Genomic DNA, 17,280 nt, shown 5'->3' with positions numbered 1-17,280 from the left:
GACTTGTGTTATTTATAGACTTTTATTACTGGCTGCTGTGGCATCTCATGTGAGACAAGTCTTTAACTATTTCCACCCTGGACGTGTCTTTGGATCTGGACAGACGCCGCGATGCTCCAGCTGCCATTGTAAGGGTTTCAGAGCAGCGATGCATCACCGCCACAGCGACAGCAGGAAGTTCATTTCTATCTGCAAGACTCGCAAAGATGGCCGTGGAGAGTATAATAAAACATATTTATTAACTCAGCTAACTCTGTGAAATTGGTAACTCTTAGCTTTACATTTTTTTTGTTAGAATTGAAATTAACCAATAGGTTTTTAGTTTGTCCTCAGATGTGACTTAACTTGTTTGTTTTACTGAAAGAGAATTAAAGACAATCAAATCTTTACTTTAAAAGGAGAAAAAACTTTACATAAAATATGACATTTTTTTAAATTAAGCTAATTTTTCTACCTATAAATCTATTCAGTGATGCCTATATTGTGGTCTGGTTTACACTGTATGTCACAGAGCTTTGGACATCTTGTCATAACTAACACCAAAAACAACAACTTTACATGTATAAATACTAAATATGAGCTGTAGGTTTTGTCCTCTGTCACTACACAAATGCATGTCACCTAAAAGTTACTAGATAAAGTGGGATTTCATAAACCATAAACCTCACCTGCCTAATAAATGTATTAAAGTCTGAACTGGAAACAAGGTGGTCTGGCTTTGCAACATGGGGCATCAGGAAGTTGGACACTGATAGTTTATGCAACGCAGGTGTTCAGTTTTATCTGAGTTTTTCTTTTTCATAAATTAGTTCAAATTGCCAATCCTAAATAAATCCTAAATAAATGTGGGACAGCATACAGTATACACCAGGAGGTTTACTGATGAATGACTGAAGATACAGCAAGGGGAAGTAGTGACCCCTGGTGGTGAAATTAAATTACTACATCATGTGTGACTGCAGTTAACAAACTGTAAAATATAAGGATATTATGTCTATGATCTGAATTCACCCTGCAGCCCAGATAGAAATAAACAAAATCATTGCAGAAGAGCAGTTCAATAAAGACAGTAAACAGTAAATGAATACTGTGTACTGTTCAGGAAGATTAAAAAAGTGTTTTACTTAAACAACTGAAAGAAAACCAGACAGCTGATTGATTTTATTAATTGTGTTAATAATGAAGCAGTAGATCCTCTCCTCTCTTTATCTTTTCTTTTTTATCCAGATAAAAAACTATTCTGTGATTTATGGGTTCAACAAACAGCTTTCATTGTTTCCCACATCTCTCTGGTGAGAGACAATCATGTCTAAATACTTTTGAAATAATTCAAAATCAATCACTGAATAGACTACTTTAACTGTGTGTATTGCTATGCTTCTATACTTTTCCTAGCTAAAACAAACAAACAAACGCACAAAACCCAACAAGAACAAAAAAAGTGTTGCAAGCCCTATTATTTATATATATTTATACATATGAGTCTTCTTCTGTCTAAATAAATAAATAAATAGAACTTTATTAGCAATAGCAAGCAAAGTTTTTCTAGTTCCAGTTACTAAAATCTGAACAAGTTTAGCAATTGTTAAATTATATCACTTAAAACAACCCCAAACATGCTGGGTTGGGTGCAGTGCTTCAAAGCTGTAATAAAATGACAACATGAGAGCTAATATTAGTTCCAGATGTGCAAAACTACAAAGTATTTCCAAAGAAACAGGTAACCAAGCTACAGCCTGCCATGTATATAAATACTCATTAATAACTCGGTCAAATCCTGATGGATCAGTGTGCAGTTCCTGTCCTCCACCAGCAGGCTGTATCCCTCCGAGCCGCCAGGTGGCGCTGTGCTCACAGCAACGCGACCTGCAGACCAATCATCCGTGTCCGGCAGTTTGAACTGGAAGCGGGTGGGGTGGGAGTGCTCTTGTGGTTCTAGTTTTATGAAAGAAAAATTTTATTTCAGCCTGCTGAAGTACAAACACGGTGACTTCTTTTCACTTCAGATGGACTAAATCCGCCATTTTAGATCGCGTGCGAAGCAGTTTTATCAAAGGTGGCTCCAAAAAACTTCGTGAGTGCGAAAATTGTCGGGATTTCCTCCGTCTCGCTTTTGTTTGGCGACGTCAGACGCGTCTCCGAATTCCATAAGTGAGTAAAACGTATTTCTTCAGACCAGTTTGGATCGCCATTGCTCGCCTTTGGGTGAAATCGCACTCATGAAGCCGTTTAAGCCGTTACTTCTGAAGACTTACGGGAAACAGAGGCGGAAGATACCCGCCTGGGTATCCCCCGAGGACCGCAGACGGGCCTTTGACAGTACCCCGTCTTCAGACAGCATGTCCGAGCTTGAGCCCCCCAGACCGCAGGGGACCAGGTATGTGTCGTTCATACTTAAATTCTGCTCATTTTAAGCTGTTTATATAAGACTTTAGCGGTATTTAAGACGAGTAGCGTGTGGACACATTCGGTTAGTGTTTTAAACACTAAGATTTGTTCTGTCTCTTTGTTTTCCCCAATAACCGGCTAATACACCTTGTTTAGTAAATACAGGTTTCAAAAATAGCCTTTTTCATAGTTACAACCCCAAAATAATTGACTGTAGGAGATGTTATGTTCAAGAAAATCCATGTGTTGTTTACATTGTCCGGAGTTACTTGGTTCTGTGATTAATTAAGCCTTAAAAAAACTACAATGTTTAAAAAGAGACAATGCACCATTAAAAATTTAGGTTCATATCCTGGTCTAAGATACTGAAAATGTTTGTTTATCATGATTTTATTTAAAGCATACACAAAGGCTAGAATGGAGGTTTTTTTATTATTATTATTGTTACTGAGCTGTAATATAGTCACAGAAGCCAGCCTGCAATACACAAATGATTAAAATAAAATACAGCCACGAGGAACATTTTAAAGCATCATCCTTTTGTAATTTCACAGAGCAGCGCTCACAAAGCTCCAGAGTCAAAGGAAAGTGCGGTCTGCCAAGAGAAAAGCCCAGCTGTGCCTGGCCAAGATGAGGGATGATGAAGAATGTGTGTTTGTTGACGAGAACCTCTCCCCTCCCTGCCTCGTCCCACTTACGCGGGGCAGGAACGCCAGGTCTGTGAATAAAGATGGATGCATTTTTATAAAACACCCAATGCTTCTACAGGGTCATTTTCAGCTCCTGCTTCAGAGTAGGAGCTAACTCTGCTTTTATAAGAATCCACGAATGTCTGCTGGAATGTATGAAGGGTTAGTCTATACGTTCTAGTACGTTTTCTTTTTGTTTGTTGTTTCACAGAGAGAAGCACACGGAGGCAGGCAGTCACAGAAATGTGCGTTCTGCCAAGAGAAAGGCCGAGTTACGTCTGAGTGTGAAGATTGACGATGAAGACAAGACGAGCGATGAAGAGAACATCTCCCCTCCCAGCCTTGTGCCTTTCTGGCAGAGCAAGAATACCAGGTCTGGGAGTAAATATGCAGCTGAAAATAGATTGTTAAACAATTAAAAGAAATATATTAATCATGCTTAACTTACAAAAATAGTTATGTTCAAAATCAGGCTTGATCATGAGGTGCTTTTGAATCTCAGGAACCTTTTCGCAATTTTCTAGTAGTTGAATCCAGTTGGCCTTACTGTTTTTTTTTGTTTCTTTGTTTACGTATTGCAGGAACTGTAGCTAATCACAGTTATTTGAACTGCTTCTCTAGGGTTTATTTTAACTCCTGCATCAGAGCTTTGACCAGTTATTTAAATACAGGCTTCCAGAAGGGGACCAGCATCCCCATAGGCTGGTAGGTAGGTCTTAAAACATGACAGCTCCTGTAACCAGGTCCTCCTGGCTTCTAGCCCCAACAACGAGGGGAGGCGGGAACACAAGGTCTAATATTATAGTATCCAGTCAATACTTCAGAGTTGGAGCTGTCTTTAGACCCTGTTTAGACCCGGCACTGTTTGAATCAGTCACAAAAGAACAGCTTTAAGTACGAGGCTTCATACTTGGCGTTAAAACCGTCCTGAAATGAGTCGATAAGGTCAGTTCTTTGAAGTTGGTTGCACAAGTTGGTTTTGGAAATTTATTGTGTTTTGAAAACCATCTTGTGTCTGCACCTGTTCTCCCGTACTTTGTCAGGTTGTTGCTGTGATTTTTAAAATGCCAAAGAGTATCCGTTGCTATGAAGGCTTTCTCTCTCTCTCTCTCTCTCGCTCTTTTTTTTTTTTTTGTCAGTGTTCACCTTGCGTCTGCTGGGCGTTTCGTAACCCGTCGCAGATGTGCAGCTTCCACCAAACCCCCTAAAGTCAGAATCATTACACTTGACTCTTCAGATGACTTCACCTCTGGAGCGATTGGTTCCAGAAGGATTCACCGAGCCTCCAGGAGGAGGAGAAGGAACCAGCCAGCAATTGGGCTATCTAGTGCGGAGAGCTCAGTGAACACTGCAGGGGCTTCCAGCTTTACCAACATTCCCTTCCGAGAAATATCCCTCAACGAGTCAGGCGACCACAGCCTGGGACCCTGCTACAGGAAGCCCATCTTCTGCTCCACACCCTCAGCAGCCTCCTTTGCCAAGCGGGGGCTCTCTAAACCCTTTGCCCTCCAAAGTCAGGTCATCTCTCCCCCATCTGTGTCCGTCAGCTGTATAGGTGTCTCAAACACTTTTCAAGAAGACCTGGATTCACCCCGGCAGCCCTGCTCACCACCGCAGTCTGCATCACCTTCTGGCGTTTCAAACGAGAGGCTGCAGCGCAATAAAGAGCAATCTCTTGATTTATTAATTGAGCCTAAAGGAGGCAGCTGCAGTGAAGGAGGCTCAAAGGCCACGTATGATGTTGAATTACTCAGTGGAGATCTTTTCTCCGCAGACAGTGAGAGCAGCAGTCGCTTTGTGTCTGCAGCAGGAGGGTTAGAGTGGCTAATCGAGGCTCTGAAGCAGAAATGTCTGAGCCAGCGCTGCACAGTTCAGCTGGAGAGATTATCCTTCCTTCCTGTGACTCAGCTTTGGAGTCAGACAACCTACTCGTCCTGTTTGGAGCGTTCGGGCTCAGTCGACAGCCAGCAAATCAAAAGGCTGCTTTGGTTCGTGCACAGCAGTCAAAATGATGATCATCCTCAGTCTTCAGCAGGATCGCTTCATGGTTGTTTCTCTGCGACAAACAATGAAAGCAGTGATTACTTAGGATCAGCGGTTAGCTGTGACCCATCAGAGAACGGTTCACCATCAGATGACTATAAGAAGTCAGCTGAACTATCACGCATTAAAGCATGCATGGAACAGTCAGAGTCAGTGACTACAGACCACAGTAATGAGATTATCAAGCATACGCAGTTACCATCTAGAACTAGAGTGCAAACACTGTTTACTGACATGGAGTCTAAGGCAGCAAAGGATAAATGTGTAAAGAAATGCTTCATTCTAATGCAAAAAACACAATTGCCAAACCTGCATCTCAAAGGTTTTGCTCGACAAAAAGAGGCTGGTGTAACTTGTGAGAGATCTGTTATTATAGATAACAAGCAGTCTGAAAGAGAGGGAAGTGAACTGTCACTCAGAAAGTCCAGAAACGGGTCAGTAGCAAAGGCTGAATCAAGAAAGGCATCAGAGTCGAAGTCACCGCTGGAGGAGAAATGTCTGACCGGTAAACACCAGAGAAGAACCCTGCAGTCTAAACATGCTCCACATAAATCATCAACAGATGTGTCCGAATCAGCCAGAGATGCGCAGCCAGAGATTTGCCAACTTTCTGAGAGCGACGACGACAACGCCGCCGCCTCCTCGAAAATCAGCACAAAATGTGGAAGCACCGCCCGCTCAAAAACAGCCTCGCGCGAAGAAGTCGAAAAATCCCACAAATCCGTCTCCAAAAGGGAAGAAACACTTCTGGTTCCCAAAGGGAAGAGAAGTGAGAACGTGTTCACACAACAAACTGGGACTTCGAGGAAGGCGTGCGTGAGTGGAGTGAGTGTGAGTCGGTGGAAGAACAGAGGCGGCGGCGGCAGGACGTTAAGGAGCAGGGTGGCAAAAACGGGCAACGCCAAGGCTGGGAAATGTAGCATCGGCGAGCTGATCTCAAAGCAGCACACTCAGTCAATGGTAAGGAAAGAGTCCGCAAAAATCTTTAAAATCCTCAAACAAATGACAATAACTTGGACATAACTTTTTTTTTAGCTGCTGCAGCCATTTTATGCTGATGGTTCAACAGAAGTTTTGTTTTCAAAGTGTCTTTGACGAGAGATTAGTCAGGTCAGATAAGCTAGGCCGTCTCATTGGCTGTTTGTTCCCCAAACTAATTTGGGTGTTATGTTGTTTGTTTTTGTAAAAAAGACATTAGCAATTTGTGTTTCTAGTTAGATAGTACTTTAATTCAATTACAGATCACAGATGTGTTCCTTTTATCCTAAATCTTTCCAAGTAATGAACCCTTCCTCATTGGCTGTGAGATGTTCTACCGGTATTAATTAACAAATTTTCTTAAGGAATTTTCTGGGAACGCTGACCATATTGCTCAGCGTTCCCAGCTCTGTGATGGATCTGTCCCAACAACGTCATGGCATGATCCTAATAACCCAGCAGAACCCTCGTGCGCCTTATCAGGCATATGAGTTTCCATGAGGTCACATCAGGGCTGAGTGTGTTAGTGGTCGGGATTGATTTTAAGCCTGTGTTGTGCTTCCTGTTCGTAGGAGTTGGAAACCACTGTGAATTTCTCCACCCCGCCGAGGGCAAGTCAGATCAGTGTTTCGTCTCTGCTGGCTGACTTCTCACCGAGCACACACACCTGGAGCCGCCTCAAAGCTTCCCTCTGTGTTCATCGCAAGGGTAATGATCCTGCCCGGCTTGTCGGCGTTTGTGACACTTCAGACTTTATTCCCTCCCCGATTCAAGTATAACTGTGCACGTGATTTATCTGTTTGTTTTCCCCCTGTGATTAGTGCAACTCACTCCGAAGGGTTTGCATCTGTCAACACCAAGCACTCTGGTAAGGGAAGGCTTGGCAGACGTCAGCCAGGATCTCTTTGCCTCCCCCTTGCGTGCGATGCTCCCCAGTCACCTCCGGTCACAGCTGCTGAGCCAACAGTCCCTGGTACAAAACGCACTACCCGAACAGCACATTACTGCCCCTGAGCGTTGACCTGTCCACAAGGCTCTTCTCTCAGTGAATCTGATGTCAATCTGCGACCTACAGATGTGTGTGTGTGTGTGTTTTGTCACAGCCTTTATGTGAAGATGCAGAACTGTCGGATGCAGAGAAGGTGTACACCGAGTGTGGCCAGCAGCACCCTCTGACCTGGGAGCAGTGTATTCTACCTCACCGAATGAAACAGTGTGTGAAGATTGGGGAAGGGACGTTTGGTGAGGTCTTCTCGACCACCAATTCTTCGGGAGACACTGTGGCACTTAAAGTATGTGCATAAGCAGCTGTATTATATCAGCCAAGTTTTACTATAAGTACACAGACTTTACTATCCTCAGAAAACCCACTTCTATATCCTGCAGTCATGAAACTTGACTGCGTTCTGTGTGATCTTTTAAAGTGGGGTTCTGTGGAAAGGTTGTGAACGTTTAGTATCTTAGCTGTTGTAGACAGCTCTTTGGACAACCTCAGTTTGGAGAAATAGTTTATTTCGAACCAAATTCATGAGCTGGCAGCTACTTTGTGGATCGCTGTTGTCTTTAAACAACTTGGGCCAAAAAAAAAAAAAAAATTACGCAGCAGTTTTATCCATCTTTCCAATGTTGTCAGCTTCTCGTTACACGGTTGTTTACATGGATTTCTGTACGTATTTGACGTGCAAATGGCTGCGGGTTCTGTAACTAGCTGTAAGCTCGTCAGTCCATTTTCCACAGAACCGCATTTGAAAAGATCAGAACTACTGCTTTGACTGACTTGCTTTTATTTTCAGATCATCCCAGTCGAGGGCAGAGAGAAGGTGAACGGAGAGGACCAGAAGACCTTTGGAGAGATTCTCCATGAAATTATCATCTCAAAGTAGGTGGAACTCAGACCACAGACTAATTGGACATCTGATGATTTTATTTGCTGGGGATGCTATGTTTCCATTCAGTAAAGCATAATAATGAACCATAGAAACCTCTCCACAGTAGTCCAGCTGAGCTGCGCTAATGAGCAGCGTTGTTTTTCCCTTTCTACCAGGGAGCTGAGCAGCCTTAAAGAGAAGCAGCAGAACCAGACTCATGGTTTTATTGGACTCCATGAGTGAGTTTTTGCTCTCTTTTTTTTTCTTTTTTTTACACAACTCTTTTGTTTTTTGTGCCCGTTTGTGTTTTCATATTGTTATGTCACTTTGTGTGTTTTGTTCCCTCACAGTCTTCACTGTGTTCAAGGCCGCTACCCAGCAGATTTCCTGAAAGCTTGGGATGCGTTCGACCAACGCAAAGGCTCTGAGAATGACAGGCCAGGTTGGTTTAAATCAAACAAATGACTAAAATAAAAAGAAGAGGGCTTTGAGGTACAGCTTAGTTTCACGTGGCTCCGCCTAAAACATTGTAGATCCCCGTGCTTTGCGTCAGTCTGTCTCTTTGTGTCTTTGCTCAGATTTCTTTAAAAGTGCTCAGCTGTTCATCATCCTGGAGTTTGAGTTCGGAGGCCTCGACTTGGAGAACAGCAGTGGAACGGTAAAGAATAAAGAGACTGATACGGCTGTGGGATGTCTCTGAAGCATGACAAGTGTTCATAATGGAAGCTTTAGCTCATTCTGCTTCACTCACTATCAAAATGTGCTCAAATATTTATGAGGGAAAGGGTCTGTGTTTAAAAGTTTAATCTAAGACTGAATTATTGAGACTGAATCTCCATTACCTTATTAAGTAAATTAAAAAAACAGACCATCAGATATTATTTGATTAGTGCATCTTTTGATTTATGGTGTTTTTTTGGTTTGTTTGTTTTTTTTTATGCTAAGTTGGCATCATTAGGGATGGCAAAGAGCATCCTTCATCAGGTCACTGCTGCGTTGGCTGTTGCTGAGCAGGAGCTACGTTTTGAACACAGGTGGAATACACACACACACACACACACACACACTCCTACAGTCATAAATCACAGTATTGATTGGCTTCATGCATCATTAATTGAGCCATAATTATACTAAGCCATATGTGACATCATAGTTTTAAAATATAAGTTTCTCAGGTCCCTAAGCAGTACCTTCAGATGTACTGAGAACAAGAAATCTGCATATATTCACTTTTTTTTTTTTTGGGCTTGGCGGTGAGTGCCGCGATCTTGTAATCCTGAGGCTGCAGGTTCGAGCCCAGGTTGTGGCAGGAAGGGCATCCGGTGTAAAACAATTGCCAAATCGTTCGTGCGAGTTTGCTCGCTGTGGCCACCCCTGAAGAAAGGGAGCAGCCGAAAGAACTTACTTTATTTTCTTTTCTTTTTTTTACTTAAGAGGTTGCTCAAACTTGGTGCTGATGTTGTCACTTTATAATGACACTGTAGTAAATAAAATGTTTGCATCGGCGCAGTAAATGATCTTTTACATCTTGCAACAGTAACAAACCTTTTGCATTTAATTCAGGGACCTCCACTGGGGAAACGTGCTGGTTAAAACAACCAATCAGAAAGCAGGAAGCTTCTGTCTTAATGGAACGACCCACAGTGTGGAAACCAAAGGCGTGCTGGTTCGCATCATCGACTATTCTCTCTCCAGGGTAGAAATCGGTCAGTGTTTATACTTCCTGCATCCTTCTTGCTGTTTACTTCTGCAAACACTGGTCTGTTTTATGTTCTTATTACATGATTTTGGTAAAATAAATCAACCAGGACTGATCTTATTTCGTCCCGTCCAGATGATCTGACGGTGTCCTGTGACATCTCAAACGACGAGGAGCTCTTCACGGGTCAAGGAGACTACCAGTTTGAAATCTACAGACTGATGAGACAAGAGAATGGGTCAGTAGTGAAGTCAGAATCATTTATGTGTCTTACAAAGACTTTTTTGTTCTGCAAAGATTCATTTATTTCATCTTTCGGGAGGTGTTGCAGGACTTTTTCATAAATCATGTTAGATGTTGGTGCATGCTGCAGAAGACTGAGATGTCATTTTAAGGAACGCGTTGTTTTCTGAGGCTTTAATTAATTTAAAGCAGAATAGTGAGATGAAATTATATAGTTCTCTTTTTCCTTATACATGGGATGCAGTTGTCTTTAACATTAAAAACTTGCAGCTTGTTGTCTCCTGTACTCTCTTCTCAGTGTTGGTAGATTTAGGTTTCCAAAGTCATTAAAAACAAATATTTAAAGTTCCATGTTTTCAGTCACTCCTTATTGTGTGAACGCCGAGTCAGCTTTCCCACTATTTTGTATCTTTCTGTATGTTTTTTTGCAATCTGGTTACTTCTGCATACTTTAGGCCCTTTTAGCTATTCAAATATCACAATGTTCAGCTTATTCAGGAAAATGGGTGCCATGATGTTTTTAACGTTTGTGCTTTCCAAAAACAATTTCCTTTACAAATGTTTTCCCAATAGAAATCCATCAAGATCTCTAATTTTTCAAAAACATTGTTCTTTAAACTCTGCTTCAGCATACTCCGTTTTTGTCGTCTTATGCTACTTTTTAGCTTTTTGCTGCTTTTCTGCTACTTTTAGCTTCTAACTGCAGTTTTCCTACTTTCAGCTTTTAGGAAGCATTTTGTGTCTTTTAGCTTTAACAAGTCAATTTCAGCTTCTTCAGCTGACCTCTTTTAGACAAACAGAGGAGGTATTTGAGCATTCAAGGCAGCTGGTTTATAGACCAAAATAATGTCAGGAAACTGAAACGGGCAGGGGGAGTCACCTTGTGGAGTCTTTTGTTTGCTGTGTTAAACCATCACCGTTATTCATTTCCAGTTTCTTTTCTTTGTTCTTTAAAGAAACGACTGGAGTACTTACAACCCCCACACTAACGTGCTGTGGCTCCACTACCTGTGCTCCAAACTGCTTCCCATGAAGTACCGCAGCTCCAGGGGAAAGGCTGTCAGGAAGATGCGCGAGGAGCTGACTTGTTTCTATAACAACGTCCTCCAGTACAGCTCTGCCACAGAGGCCCTGCAGAACTGCCCTTTGTTTCAGCAGCAGTGAACACATGAAATGTACGAAGCCTCCCACAGACTGTTTAACGTCAAGCAGTCTTTCATGTTAACCTTCCTCAGAAAAATGGATCAAAGATTTCCTTCTTTATTAGTACAGTCATGTAACAAGCCATATTAAAATGAAAATTTGTCACATTTGTTTTTGTTTTTTTATTTTCCTCCCCTATTTTTTCAGTGGCTATTTTGTTGTTGTGCTTGAGTTTGTAACTTTCTTTTAGTTTAAAATGCTTCTGATTTTAATATGATCTGAGCTTGACTGAGAAAACAACACAAACCAGGAAAAAAGGCTGTAAAAGTACCATCAAAAGTACTGCATCTACACATTCGGCCAGTGGAAGAAAAATCACCATTCCTTTTCTTCCTTGTCTCCCATTATTATTGAATACTTATTAATATTATTAATCATTTATTAAATTAAGTTTAGAGCCTGTGTGTCTTTTTGAGTACCAAGAAGTCGTAGCAATACCAAACCCTGATTAAATCTATTCTCCTGGGAGCTGGAGGGTTCTCTTCAGTATCTATGTTCCTAGGACTGCTCTCTTCTGGACAGAGATCTGTCTGCTCAACAACGGCGCCTACTGACAGCAGGCGTTTGTGATTCAGACACACAAGTGATTTTTGCAGGAATGCTGACCGGAATATTACAGTCGGCTTCAACGAATGCCTTTTAGCTACAGCAGAAGACCACAACATGACTCCTAATCTCTGCTGTTTTTGTTTGTTTTTATAATCCACGCAGAGAAACTGAGGATGAGGCTGCAGAAATGTTAAATGTGGCAGCACCCTTTTGGAGGGAGAGTGTCGTTCGCAACCATTTAGGGTCAGCTGTTCCAGTGTGAGGAGGGAAGGTTGGGTGCCTCAATGACCTTGGTGCTTGGCCCTCAAGTAACAGCACAGGGCTGCTTCCACCACTTAATCCAGAGTATGTGGAGAAAGATCTGATCACAATGGAGACTGATCTGTACCACACCATAGATGTCAAGCACTTTTGTGGGATGCTTGATGGAGCCTTGGAAGAGGTGGCTGTGGAAAGATGTCTTGGCCTCCCTGCTGCCTCTGTGACCCAACTCCAGAACAAGCAGCAGATGATGGATGTCTCCCAGTCAACAAGTTTGATGTGATACAAAGAAGGAGTACCCCTTTGTCTTCAGCCCACAGAAAAAGTTCAGTTTTAGTTCTTGTTTTCTGTGTATACAGTTTAAAGAGTCTGCCTCACATCTTGGTTCCTGTTTCTGGTGTATTTTCAGTGTTACAGGACCACCTACAGGGCTGGCAGAGTTACTGCAGTGTTTTTTAAGGAAAAATATATTTTTTTAGAAACACTGGTCCTGTGTGGGCAGAGCCTGCTAAGGATCTTAATCTTGTTCCCTCTGCTGACCTAATTATTAGAATGGTGGTGAATCAAACATGTTGGCTGTAGATCAGTGATATTTTAAAAACACTAACCTGCAGGTAATGTATGTCTGCACATGAAACGGTTGTAAGTTTAAGACAAGAATCACACAAATGGTATTAAAGTTTATTTATTGTTTATTAAAAGCATCCTGACAGTTCTGCCTTTGTGCAGAGCCTTGTCAATACAGAGTTTTTTTTTGTTTTTTAATAGTCAAACATGTGGGATAGAAATTTTTTAATTCATGCAAACAGCTGAACAAAGATTATAAAACAGAACACCCGTCAGGTGGATCTGGCAAGAAGCACGAGCAGCAGAACTAGAACATCTGGAGTCTGCCGTTAGAGGCAAACAAGCAGAGCAGACTGAGGAAGGAAGAGGCAGAGTCTCAGGTCAGGACGCACAGCTTCAGAGGTTGTTTTCACACCACTCACTCAGGGACTGAGTGCAGGCCTCAGCATGATGAGTATTGGCTCCGCTGGTGCTTTTCAGCCAGCTGGTGAAAGTCACAGGGTCCCGTTTCATCACCAGGTACTGACCCAGAACTTGATTGGCCTGAAAACAAACAGAACCTAATTATTCACACAGACTGATGGTTTATTCTCCCATTTATGATTTCAGCTGTTGGAGCAAACAAATGAATATTTACGACTTGCTGTTTGTTTACGTGATTTGAGAGATTTTCATGTCAGTGGTTTTAAAATATAGCTTTTTAAAACCAATGAACCAAAGTCACAACATAATTAATCCACTCCAACAGGTGTAGTTATTTTTACTGCTAAAGTGGCACAATGATTTCATTTTTAAAGCTCAAACAGGCAGATAAGCGTTTTTTGTTTGTTTGTTTGTTTTTTTTGACAGTGAGAAGAAGACTACTTTGCCCTCGGTGAACAGAACCTCCCAGTACCGGGCTTCAGGCTCCTTACTGGGAGGTACTGAGTACCAAAAACTGAACGAGAAGGATTTAATATTTTCATTACACTATCAAAGCCCTGTGCACGCAGATTTCTGTCCAGAGCTTTTCCGATTCCTGGCAGAGCAGTCACTGGTTTGTTTCCCATCGGCTCTGCGACTAAGTTCCTGTGCTTCTGAGTTGTGGAGGACATCACGACTGTGGAGAAAATTACAGCACAGAACATTAGTGGGTCTTCATCACTGATAAAAGCATTAGAACATGAACCACCTACAGTCCTTTCCATTTAAAACATTGAGTCATTTCTGATTTCACTCTTGGTTTTTAGCATCAGTCTTTAGATTTGAGTCATATTTCCTCCCAGTTCATTTCAAAACAGCTGACTCGTTGACATCTGCTTCAGAAATGAGCCAAAAGTAAAATCTATGAAAAGGAAACTATATAAAAACAACATCCACATGTTTTGTTGCTCATGCACATCTAACATGTTTAGGATTGGTGTCCTTTAAAATCACAGCTATGTGTATAAACTTGTGGAGATGATATTTGTAAAGTGTGTATTTTGGAAACTAAAAATTTAGTTTTATTTAGTTTGTAAATTAAAAAAAAAAAAAAGTTGATAAAAAAAAGACAAATTCTGTCACAATATGTGGTGACTTGGTTAGACCCAAAATGCAGACAGGCAAGGTGGAACTCAAAAGTAAACACATTTTTTTACAAAGGAAAACAAAGGGCTGACAAAGCAGCAACGAAAACAAAACTTGCAAAGCAGGACTTCAAAAGCGTGAGGCGCGAGACACGATGAGAAACCAGGAAGCTCAGGAGAGAAACACAATGAACCAGCAACAAGCGAGGGGAAATTATCAGGTTTTAAAAGCTGAAGGAAATTAGTAGAAGTGGACACAGGTGAGTGAGTAAACTCAGGGCAGGTGTAGATGGGCGTGGCAGGGTAACAAACAAGAGAACATGACAAGTAGTGATGGGCAAATGAAACCTCATGAAGCTTTCCAATACTTCGTTTTGCAAAAAGGTTCATTACTCGATACTTGATTGATTGTTCGATGTCTAACAGTTTTTTTAAGCATAAATTTTCTTAAAATAATTTCTAACTATGAACTTATTTATTACCTTGTTTATGTAACTTAGTCACGTAATGAACTTATTGCTGTCTTTGAATAAAAGGCAGGTCACCCGCGGCTGGACCTTTCAATCAGGCGAACAATGACTTATAAGTCCATAGAAGTCATTGAGGCGAACTTTATGACAGACGGATGTGACATCAGTCCGTGGCGGGAGTCCTACACTCCGGTGGCGGGAGGGTGGTGATTCCCGCCACGGGCTGACGTCACATCCGTCTGTATTCAGCTCCATTCAGCTCTGGGTGCAGAAGAGGTGCGCCCAGAACCAGTGACTTATTTAGATATATCTATATAAGTCATCGCCCAGAACGGTCCTATCTCTTGTACTGAAGAGGAGCTACGGCGCATGTACAACTTTTAACGAGAGTCTATGGACAAAGATTTTTGCGCCCCGGGGCGGAAATACAGCACCAATCAGACAACGTCGAAGAACGAAACAACTTTACTTATCATTAACTATAAAATATTTATCGTACACAACTAAAAATATATATACACATATTTCGAAATATTTTTATTTGACTATTTCATTTTTATTTAATTATTTTAAGTCTTATTCAAGGTAATGTGAGTGGTGGGGCTGCGCCCTCTGTTGGCCAGCCGCCACAGATGCAACTGACCTATTGAAACGTGGCTCCAAGCGGTGAATCACTGCTCCTTTTAGCCAAGAGACGGCCTGAGGGCCCAGCGAGGACGCGACAGGCCAGACTGAGCCCGCGTCCGCGATGAGCCCCGAGTCCCCTCTGTCACTCCTCTCTCTGAGGCTTTAAGATCGGACCCAGGGAGGGGTACTCTGACACCCTTAACTTAGCTCAGCTCCTGTCTTTATTGTGCCACCACACCAGAAATAACCCAGCAGAGTCAGAAATTAAACAGAGGGACTTACCGAGGATGCAGGAGTCACTGATCGGGTATATGTCTCACGGCCAAACTTTACTAAAGGTGTAAAAAGTATGTAATGTCTCAGTTACAGGTTATATGTTTAAAAGAATAAAAGACAAAAAAATAGAAAAATCAGAAAAGAGTTCTAATCCACATGAATGGGTTCACCAACGTAACAACGTAAGCTCCCCAAAAAACTCCTGATTCCTCCTGTGTCAGAGTTTTATTAAACATCTCTTCATGATTATGCAAAACAACTTTTAGTTACCTCCTTCTTCACAACTTGAACAAAGAATAAAAAACACGCCTTCTGCTGATGATTATGCATACCAGGGTAAAGTTACAACACGCTCCTTAATCTTGGTACTGAGAAAGAAAAAAGAAAAGAGTTAAGCATGAATCATAGAAAAGCCCATTGATGCCAGCTTCCCTACTCCCTCTTCCTGTCTCAGGCTGTGTCCTTCAAGGTCTGCTTTATCTCCAGTCCATGTCTCTCATTGGACCTAATTGTTGCATCCCGTTGTTTATGGCTTCTTGACCTCCTGACCAGTTCCAGGTGCCAAGAGGAGTAGTGCTGGATCCCATCCCTGCTTGTATCAGAGGGGCCATAAAAGGATAAAACGACCCCATTAATGGAGAGCTATGGTAGGTTAGTGCAGGGTTCACCAGCCCAGCTAGGTGAGGGTAGGTCTGAGCCTGGCACGGCACAGTTCCACATTCAGCTTCAGCGGCTTGAAAAAAACAGCAAATCCTGACCATCCTCCCCAGCCACAGCAGGTTGGGTGATGTTATCCTGATACAGAGGGCTGCTCTCACCCTCCTGCTCGTGTCAGGAGAGTGACTCGGCACGTTTCCACCACTTTCGCCTTTCATAACAGTAATATTTATAATTCCTTAACTTCAAAGCTTTATAGATAATTTACAAAATAATTTATCCAAATTCTACAAATACAGTAAATGTGGAAAAATATTCAACAGGATTTTTAATCGTGTTGATGAAAATTTTTGTTTTTCTAAACAATTTTACGTTCATTTTAACGTTTGATTTTAGTCACAATAAAAAAAAAAATTTTTTTTCCTCCTTTTTACCTAAAAACAAATATAAGAAAAAAAAATTAACACAAAAATCAAAGATCATTGTTTCTTTTCTTTTTTTTTCCAGTTTTGACAGAAGTTTTGTTTTAATTTGAAGAGATTCTTCCTGCTGATTAGACCTTGAATTTAGCCCTTTTAATTACATATTTTTCAAAGTAATTGTAACGAACTTCAGTTACATTTATTTTGTAATTATGTTACATAATATTATTACATGTAACTGGTTACTCCCCAAGCCTGTTCTGGGCTAGGAAGCTTACTTCAAAATTGTAATTAGTTGTAATTAGAAGTCATGCCATTTGAAAGGTATTTTAATTTGATAAAAGTAATGAACATTATTACATTTTGTTACTTTTTAATCACTTTTCCAAATTTTGACTGAATCTTACCTAATGGAAAGTGTTAACTGGCTTCAAATGTGTAAATTTACTGAGATAACCTCAGTCCTGGAGATTTTTTAGAAGAAACTGTAATTTTAATTACAAATTTTCCTATGCAACTGTAACATATTAGTTACTTTTTTTGTAATTAAATTGCAAAACTCTGTTTCATGTAACTAGTTGCTCCCAACCCTGTTAAGATCCAACCTTAAAAGCAGAACTACATTTAATTGGTTTAAATGCCGGAAGCAGCTCCTGATTGTCCGTTTTAGTCAAAGTGTCCCACGTGGAGAAGTGTCACACTTTGTCCTAAAATAAAACAAATATAAATTGCAATAAAACATGTCTAAAACCTCAACTAAAAGTCTTACTTTATTTTAGGTGTGTTAATTGTT

General features: G+C 41.2%; 2 protein-coding genes across 2 annotated transcripts; one reads left to right on the top strand and one right to left on the bottom strand.

Annotated features, from left to right (window-relative positions):
- The first annotated feature begins 1,842 nt into the window (after positions 1-1,842).
- Positions 1,843-11,222, top strand: haspin (histone H3 associated protein kinase). The gene is made up of 15 exons (XM_017414903.3): positions 1,843-2,377; positions 2,943-3,104; positions 3,289-3,450; positions 4,217-6,080; positions 6,671-6,806; positions 6,920-7,071; positions 7,202-7,390; positions 7,892-7,977; positions 8,143-8,205; positions 8,317-8,408; positions 8,545-8,624; positions 8,912-9,000; positions 9,530-9,672; positions 9,801-9,903; positions 10,865-11,222. The coding sequence occupies exons 1-15, from the start codon at positions 2,220-2,222 to the stop codon at positions 11,070-11,072; spliced, it is 3,687 nt and encodes a 1,228-aa protein (XP_017270392.1). The 5' UTR covers positions 1,843-2,219; the 3' UTR covers positions 11,073-11,222.
- A 1,368-nt stretch (positions 11,223-12,590) lies between these two features.
- Positions 12,591-14,233, bottom strand: LOC108250511 (barrier-to-autointegration factor-like). Its single transcript, XM_037974597.1, has 3 exons — positions 14,155-14,233; positions 13,457-13,587; positions 12,591-13,031 (listed from the first exon to the last, which is right to left on the bottom strand). Exons 2-3 carry the CDS (start codon positions 13,580-13,582, stop codon positions 12,885-12,887), a joined length of 273 nt encoding a protein of 90 aa, XP_037830525.1. The 5' UTR covers positions 13,583-13,587; positions 14,155-14,233; the 3' UTR covers positions 12,591-12,884.
- Between the last annotated feature and the right edge of the window lie 3,047 nt (positions 14,234-17,280).

This window comes from Kryptolebias marmoratus, linkage group LG3 (genome assembly GCF_001649575.2).
Source record: "Kryptolebias marmoratus isolate JLee-2015 linkage group LG3, ASM164957v2, whole genome shotgun sequence".
NCBI classification, from domain to species: Eukaryota; Metazoa; Chordata; class Actinopteri; order Cyprinodontiformes; family Rivulidae; genus Kryptolebias; species Kryptolebias marmoratus.
This window is presented reverse-complemented; position numbering and strand designations above follow the sequence as displayed.